Genomic DNA, 8,975 nt, shown 5'->3' on the forward strand with positions numbered 1-8,975 from the left:
AAAAACAGCATAGCGGGAAGGGGTTCTGAGTTGACAGTTCCAGGTTACAGATCATTACAGTAGGGAAGTCAAGGTAGGAACTGAAAACGATGCTTACATCATAACCACAGCCAGAAGCAGAAGGAACTAATGCATACGGGCTGGCTTGCTTGTGTTTAACTCAACTTCTCTACTATTTATTTATTTATTTATTTGGTTTTGTGTAGCCCTGTGACTGTCCTGGAACTCACTCTGTAGACCAGGCTGGCCCGGAACTCAGAAATCCGCCTGCCTCTGCTTCCCAAGTGCTGGGATTAAAGGTGTGTGCCACCACTACCCAGCAACTTCTCTACTCTTTAACACAGCTCAGGACCCACTGCCTAGGGAATGATGCCACCCACACTGGGCTGGGTTTTTCTGCATCAATCAGTTTAGAAGACCATCCCCCACAGGCCAACTCAATGTAGAAAGCCCCTCACTGAGACTCTTCTTAGGTGATCCTAAGTGGTGAGAAGTTGACAAAGCTAGCTATCCCAGACTCCAGGCCTGGCTCTGGGGTAGGGAGTGGGGCCCTGGTCCTGCCTATAGCTGAGACCTAGGTCAGGCATGAGATCTCAGATTTCAGTGAAAGGCTGGTAGGCCCTGTGAGAACAAGAGACTCTCTGCTAGCAGATGCTAAAGTCCCCATGGGGTGGCCTTTGGGCATCCCTAGCCAGCAGCTCTGGGGTTCCTTGAGGAGAGCCCCAGGGACAACTTAGATGGCTGGTCTCAGAGAAGAGTCCAGGAGCAATGTGACATTGTTCCCAAGTAGCTAGCTCTCTCTCTCTCTCTCTTTCTCTCTCTCTCTCTCTCTCTCTCTCTTTCTCTCTCTCTCTTGCTCTTGCTTTCACTCTCTCTCTCCTTCCTCTCTCTCTTCCTGCCTGGGCAGCAGTGTAAGTGCTTGTTAACTGATTAAACAGGACCATGTGACACTCAGTGAATGGTCCATACCAGCTTAAGATAATTTATTCTCATCAATTTATTTTAAGATAATTTGGCAGCTTATCAGTCTTTGTACTTGGACAGTATATATTGAATACCTGCTCTCTACCAGGGCCTGTTTTGGGGTCCAGACTTTAGATACAACAAGTGGGATAGGCAAAGTCCTAATGTAGCATCCACCTGGAACAACAGGTGTCACAGGAGGTTGAGGAAGCCTCCTGAGGTCCCTATCAGAGCGATGTATTTTGGGGGGAAGAATGTACTAGAAAAGGAATAAGAAGAACACAAGAACCTAATGAGGTTGGGAGGCCCTTAGCTGGGCTTCTAGTCTGTGACTCCATCATTTTTTCCTGCTTGCCCCTCAGTTTTTCTATCAGCAAAATGGGAACAAACAAGCTTGTAGCTGGCTGTGGCAAGAATGTTCTGGAAGAATCCGGAATGCTGTCTGGGGCTAGAGATGTGGCTCTGTAGGTAGAGTACTTGCCTAGCATGAACCCGGCTGGTTGTAGGTTCAATCCCCAACACTGCACAAGTGGGTGTGGTGGTGTACCCCTGTAATGCCAATACTCAGGAGGTAGAGGCTGGAGAGTCATAAGTTCGAGGTCACCCTTGGTTACATAATAAGTTGGAGGCCTCGAGTTACAGGCAGCATGCACTACCACCTCTGGTTTATGATGTGCTGGGTTTCCAATGCAGGACTTTATGCAGGGTAGGCAGGGCTCCTTGCCTGGTTTGTTTTGTTTTGTTTTCCTTTTGTTTTGTTTTTGCTTGTGCGTTTGTTTAGCTGGCTTGGGCTTTGGTTGTGTTTGAGACAGCTTCTCACTATGTATAGCCCAGATTAGCCTGGAGCCCTCAATCCTCCTGCTTCAGCATCAGTTGTAAGATTACAGGAATGCCCCGCCCCCATCCGTCCCCCGCCACACCCCCAACCCGTTAGACTTTTCCTCTGGTGTCCTAGGCTGGTCTGGGATCTTCCAGCTTCCTCTCTCTCCTCGAGCTATGAGATGAGCTCTGGAGCACACGTTGCTGGGAGTGTCCGTGTCCCACGTGCTCCTGAGCAGACAGACATCAGAAGTCTGAGAGCCACTGGGGAGGGTGTGGCACCGATTCCTACCGCCCTCCTCTCGCACTTTCCACCCGATCCGCTTCAGTCCCTGCCTCGCGTGCTGACGTCACACCAGGACCGGTTTGGTCCCCGTGACCCGCACACCGAGCTTCTCTGGGGCAGTTCGGAAGGGCGCGGGGCTGCGAGGTAGGGGGCGCGCGGAGAGCAACCACAGGCGCGGGGACCTGATGGCCGGGGTGGGTGCAGGTGACGCTGTGGAGTGGGGGTTCTAGCCAGCGCAAGCCAGGGGGACGTCCGGGTGGTGGCGGCGGCGTGCCTCTGTGCCGGGGACCACGGGATGCACGCACTCCGTATACTTGGGTAAATGTTTGGGTGAGCCTCGGCGACTGGGATTTCATACACGTTACGCTGGTGGTCAGGTTCCAGACAGCTCGGAGCTGGGTCCCAGGGGGCACTCCCCGGTAGCAGCTCCCTAGGTCCAGGCAACAGCCTTGTCATCTTCAGATGGGGGGTGATCAGGCTTTGGGAAAGCGCTTGAAGGAAGGCTTTTCTCAGCTAGGACCGGTAGACTGTTGTGGGATGTCCCCGCAGAGGCAGGAGAAGTCTCTGGCTATCAGGCTGCTCCCTAGTCTGTGTCAGGGAGGGGCGTGAGTGACCGCCAGGTGATGTCACACACAGCTCCAGGAAGGTAAAGCCACCTGTCAATCCAAACAGCTGGTTCAGGTAGACTCCGAACTTGTCCCAAGCATAGTCGCTTCACTGACTGGAGGGAAGTTGGGTTGGAATTTGCGTTTCTCAAGCCAAGGTGGGTCTGCACGGGGTGGGGGTGTGGGAAGGGAGGACGGGAGGCGGGGGCGAGGGGGGTGGTGGCGGGGTAAGACCTCCTCCTGCCCTGCCGTCTAAGCCGTTTCCCCTCCCAACCCCTTCGAATCTTGCATTTCCTTCTCCCTAGGGCTGCTCAAACCTCTTTGAAGCTTTGGCCCTCAGTAAATGAACCGCTGCAGCTGCTGCGCGTTTTGTGCAGTCTCCAGAATAATAAGAAACAGAGCCGTGATTCTTGTCCAAAGGCCAGGCATCTCCTGGATGTTCTGATGCAGGCCTGTAATCCTAGCAATTGGGAGGCTGAGGCAGGAGGACTGCTGCAAGTTTGAGGGCAGCCCCGTGCTACATGATAAATCACTGCCTCATGGTAAAAACATAATAAGAGATATGAACAAGTACTCTGGGAGTAGGGGGACCTGGCCTTGGTCGCCTTAGTCAGGGTGTCTCTACACTGGCTGACAGCCTCTCTGGGGACCCAGAGCCTCAGCAAGGGCATGCATGCTGTCCCAGGCTTCGAGCAAAACTGGACTGAGGGGAGGCAGCATAAAGGAAGGGGATCTAGGTATAAGAGCAGGGGAGAGGAGGATTTCTTTGGAGAGGTTGATACGTCTCCTCACTGCACCGCCTTTGTCTAGAACAGCGGTTCTCAACCTTCCTAATGCCGTGACCCTTTAATACAGTCCCTCATGATGTGGTGACTCCCAACCAAAAGTTTTTTTTTTTTTCTTGCTACTTCATAAGTATAATTTTGCCACTCTCATGAATAATAATGTAAACATCTGATATGCAGGCTGCCTGATGCACTATCCCCAAAGGGGTCGCGCACCTCACAGGTCGAGAGAACCACTGGTCCAGAATCATACCAATCATTAGTGTTTCCGTGCCTTAGTTTCCCTATGTGAAACGGTAGTATCTCTAGCTCTGTGTCTCAAGGTCTGTGGGACTCGGATAGGCTACTGGACAACTACTGTCATGATCATTAGCAGAGGGTGGCGGTGGCCATGACAGACAGAGGACAATTAGGGGCCATCTTGTTTTTTTTTTTTTTTTTTTTAATTTCAGAAGAGGATTCAGCATGGCTGAGAGGATGGGTGGGAGGGATGGGGCGGCCCCTCACAGTCCCTGCAGCTTCTCCTGCAGCTGCTCTGGCTACCGGGACCACTTCCTCCTGCAGCCTCCGTCTCTGCATGAAGTGTGTGTAGTCTTGTGAAGACTTGCCACGCAGGGTGGAAACACTGAGCTAGTAGCTGACAGCGGGGATAGGAGCGTCCTAAAGAACCCCAGAGGGTGAATATGGCCACAAGCGCTGCTTGAGAGGAAATGCTGTCTTTGTAGACATCCGGGCTATCAGACCTCAGAGAAGGATGTGAGGAGGGACAGAGGGGCTTGCTTACTCTGGTGCCCAAACTCAGAACTTGTCAAACCAACCTCCGGTTCATGTTGGAAGGTGAGTCCTTTGGTGGTCACCACCCCTCCCTCCATATCCCATCATGCTCTGTTGCCATTTGTTTCACTGTATAGCCCAAGCTGGGCTCAAACTCATGGCGATTCTCCTGCCTCAGCCACCCAAGAATTGGATTTGCAGGCAGGACATGTAGCATCCAGTGTCTTCTGGAGCTGCTGTGCCCTGTTCTTCCAAGCCCTGGGTTAGAGGGGGAGTGGTGTCCCACCGTGCTACGCATGGAGCAGGGCACGGAGCAGGGCATGGAGCAGGGCACGGAGCAGGGCACGGAGCAGGTGTCAGAGTGTTTCCCAGGTCTGGCTTCCTCCTGCCGAGGTTCTCTGATCATGTGTGTAGGTACACCAGCAGCCCTCCTGAGTAGGTTGTAGGGAACAGACATTGAACAGTGTGACTGGGATGAGCATGGTTGAACCAGTGAGCTTTTGGTAAAAAGCAAGCACTTGTCAGCTGGGTATATGCAACGTGCATGGAACCTCAGCATGTAGGAGGCTAATGCAGAAGGCTCTTGGTTCAGGCCTGGGCTGCATAGTGAGGCCCTGTCTCACGGACTACAAATAGTTCTCATTTCCCATGGCTTTGCCTGAGCAGGGGTGTTTGGCAGCAACAGAGACCCTGACTAGTATGTGTGATGGTAAAAAGGAATTGGGTGCCCGTGGGGAGGATCCTATGGGTAGCTGAGGTTCCACAAGTTGGGATTAGAGGGAGGGAACTAAATTAGTAGTCAGGATCCAAGCTAGCTGTGCAACCTTTGAAATATGGCTTTGCCTTTCTGAGCCTTAGTTTATTTAGCAGTAAGATGGGTAAATATGATAACCACACTTTCAGATTGTTATAGAGGTTGAATGAAGTGTTGAATGGAGATGGTCTCAGGCTGGGGAGAAAGCTCAGTGGATATTATACAACTCAGTGGGCAGGAGTAGCAGTCCACGTTTGTAACTCCAGCGCTGTTGTGGGGAGGTAAAGATAGGAGGCTCCTCAGAGCTTACTGTACAGCCAGTCTGGCTGAATTACTGAACTTCAGGTACAACGAGACACCCTGTCTCAAAAACTAATGTGGCATGTGATTGAGGAGAATACTCGACATTGACTTCTGGCTTCTGCACACACACACACAGACAGACACACACACATAGACACACAGACATACACTCAGACACACACAGACACGTACAGACACACACATACACACATACATATACACATACAGAAACACACAGGCACACACAGATGTGCACTCAGACACACATAGACATATACATACACACAGACACACAAACACATAGGCACACACACAGACACACACAGGGACACACAGACACACACTCAAATAAACACAGACACATACAGACACACATAGATGCACACACACACACAGAGACACTCAGACACACACACACAGATACACACCCATCTCACTCACAAAGTGATCTTGAGGGATTTTCTTCCTTCCTTTCTTTTTTCCCCAGATTTTTGAGACAGGGTTTCTCTGTGTAGCTGTGGCTGTCCTGGAACTCACTCTGTAGACCAGGCTAGCCTGGAACTCAGAGATCCATCTGCCTCTGCCTCCTCAGAGCTGGGATTACAGGTGTGTGCTACCATTGCTCAGCTTCTAAGGGATTTTCAGAGTGGCTGATCAGATGGGCAAGATGTTAGTCAGAGTGGTTCTGTGCTATCCAGGCCTCCCTTTTTCTCTCCTTTTGAAGAAGCTGTGAGATGATCCTCCTGGGGTACTCCAGAGAAATGACACATTTTCAGTTACAGAAAGGTAATTCTGGGAGTAGTCATGGGGCTCAGTGGTAGAGCCCCTGCCTAGATTCCGCCAGTGAGGGGCTGGGGTGTGGTTCAGTGGTAGGGTTTACTCAACTTGTGTTAAGCCACAGGTTCCATCCCTAGCACTGAAAGAAAGAAGAAAGAAAAAAAGAAAGAAAGAAAGACAAGCTGAAGTAGCTACAACCTTGAAGCATAATTCAGAGGTCACTGTAAGACAGCACAGCTCCTGGGCTTAAGCTTGGGTGTGCTGTGTTTGTGTGCAGGTCTAGGTGGTGTGATTGGCATCCAGAAACAAAAATAGGTTGGTGAGATGTGTGAGGAGTCAGGTGCTTAGCAGCCTGCAGGGCCTCCATGGCTGCACACTTCCTCCCCTCCGGCAGCTGACCATGCTGGGACAGAGAAGGCAAGCTGCACCTTGCCTCCCCGTGGTCTGTGTTAGGTGTTCCCACCTCCGATGACTTCAATGCACTGAGATGCAAAAGGAAGCTGAAAGCAGCCTGTTGCTGGAGCCAAGCATGACCTGATAAAAGCACTCCAATGCTGATCTTTATGATCTCCACTCCTAGGGAGGGAGGACGCCGGCAGACAGTGCGTACCCCAGCAGGCTGCCTGTCTACCTGGCTGCCTGCCTCCAGGTCCAGCATGCTGGCTCCTGACTGTTAGAGCTGTGTCTTAGGCCATGTTCACACTCTAGAAACCAGGGCCTGGGAGACACTGGGATGACTTCTTCGGCAGAAGACAGCCCCTGGGTGCACACGGGGCTCCCGCAAGGAACCCTATGGTTTGGGAGGAGGGTCTGAGTAGCTCTGTTAGAGGACGGGGTGTGTCTTGTGATCGTAAATGTCAGGAGGAGCAGCAGCCTCTGCCTTCCTTGACGGAACCTTCCTAGCCTTGAAGGGTAGATACCTCTCTCTATATCCGTTGCTTCTGAGGGCTCAAAGCAGAGTTGGAGTCCCACGGAAAAGCACTTCTGTGAGGAGAGAGGGCATCTCCATGCTCAGTTCGGGGATGGGGAGATGGCTTTGTGGGTAGAGCACTTACCACATAAGCATGGGCATCCGAGTTTGAATCCTTAACTGGAAGATTGAGGTGGCACGTCTGTCGGCTTGATGACGAGCCAGTCTTGTTGGATTTTTAAACTCTGGGTTCAGTGAGATACTCTTTCCAAAAGTCAGGTGGGCAGCGATAGACATGAGCCTCTACTCTCCTGCCCCCAAAGCACACACGCACACACTCATGCACGCACAGATGCATGCATGTCCACACCCCTTTCTACTTGATTTGGGGAATGGTACCTTGTAGTGTAGATGGGGTCATTCTGACTCCAGTTCACAGGAAAACATGCCTCTTGTCTGAGAGACAGTCATGTGTGCTCAGAGCAGTGATGGGGCCTCATGTGTCCTTCGCAGGGGGTCAGCAGGCTTTTGCTCATCTTGCTGAGAAATTCCAGAACAAGGCAGAAGTAAGCCTCACAGTCTCTGAGAGTCCAGGCTCCATCTTCTGGGAGCCCCGAGCAGCTACTCCGTAAGCCTGAGAGAAGGTTCTACAAGAGACCGTGGCTGTCCCCTGGGAGATTCATGGCCCGGAAAAGGAAATCAAAGGAGTGGCCAGGGGCCAAACACACACCACGGTGCAGTGCAAACCACCCCAGGAGTTCAGCTTCGGGCCCCGGGCCCTGAAGGATGCCCTGATCTCCTGCGACCTGGCCCTGAAGCAGCTCTATACCTCAGCCTTCTCCCCGTCAGAGAGGCTCTTCCTGTCTGAGGCCTACAACCCTCACCGGACTCTCTTCAGCACACTGCTCATTCACTCAGCCTTTGACTGGCTCCTGAGCCGCCCAGAGGCCCCTGAGGATTTTGAGACCTTCCATGCCTCTCTGCAGCTCCGGAAGCAGAGCCTGGCCCGGAAACACATTTACCTGCAGCCCATAGGTAGGAGAGATGGGCGGAGTCATCACGACCCCTGGGGGCGTGGCTCAGTGGTAGAGCCCCTGCCCAGAATCGCCCAGTGAGGGGCTGGGGGTGTGGCTCAGTGGTAGAGAATCCCCCAGTAACAAACAGTCCCAGGCAGAACTGGCTTGAAGGAGACGTTCTGGGATCTCAGCTAGGCACTCAGATTGACAGAGTGACTTGTCTTTTTAGTACACCCCCCCTTGTCTATACTGGTTATCTAGTGTGTGCTCACGGTCCTGGCCATGACCTGGTCATAACACACACTGCCCTACGCCCTGTGCTGGGTGCTCAGAGGAATACTCATTTCACAGGCTAGAAAGCTGATATTGGAGATGTCTCTGGCTTGCCTGGTGGTAGAGCTGGATTCTGGAGGAGGCAGGGTTTGAAGGGAAATCTTAACTGGCCTCATGTTTTCTTTTTTGTTTTTGTTTTTTTCCGAGACAGGGTTTCTCTGTGTAGCCCTGGCTGTCCTGGAATTCACTCTGTAGACCAGGCTGGCCTCGAACTCAGAAATTCACCTGCCTCTGCCTCCCAAGTGCTGGATTAAAGGCCTGCGCCACCACCACCCGGGTAGCCTCATGCTTTCTTAGTAGACACTGGACTGGGCATGGAGGAGACTTGGGGATCCCTAGTTAATCCCTCCAGGTCTCTTCATCAGGGAGAGACTGGCAGAGTTGGAGCAACCAGGGCTTAGAAAATGGCTCAGCCAGAGATGCTAGGGAGGGAGGAGGGACAATCTGGTCCTTGTGTTCTTAGTATACCAAAGTTAGGAAGGCCATACCTGGCAGAGGGCCACACTTAATGGCTATTAGCTTCAGAATGGTGGACAGAGGGTATAATTCTGAGACATGACATATGCTGCTTTGTCCTGGCCCTTAAATGGTACCTCAGTGGCTAGCCTGGGTTTTCTTCTTTTCTTTCTTTCTTTATAAAAAAAAAAAAA

General features: G+C 52.0%; 1 protein-coding gene across 1 annotated transcript in view; it reads left to right on the forward strand.

The window, feature by feature from the left end:
• The first annotated feature begins 4,528 nt into the window (after positions 1-4,528).
• The window catches only part of Amz1 (archaelysin family metallopeptidase 1), a 15,960-nt gene continuing 11,513 nt past the window's right edge, over positions 4,529-8,975 (forward strand). Inside the window, exons 1-2 of the mRNA XM_031391190.1 lie at positions 4,529-4,604; positions 7,631-8,011. Of these exons, the coding sequence (XP_031247050.1) occupies positions 4,529-4,604; positions 7,631-8,011 (457 nt within the window). The remainder of the gene's footprint in view (positions 4,605-7,630; positions 8,012-8,975) is intronic.

Source organism: Mastomys coucha, unplaced genomic scaffold (assembly GCF_008632895.1).
Source record: "Mastomys coucha isolate ucsf_1 unplaced genomic scaffold, UCSF_Mcou_1 pScaffold22, whole genome shotgun sequence".
In the NCBI taxonomy this organism is placed as follows: domain Eukaryota; kingdom Metazoa; phylum Chordata; class Mammalia; order Rodentia; family Muridae; genus Mastomys; species Mastomys coucha.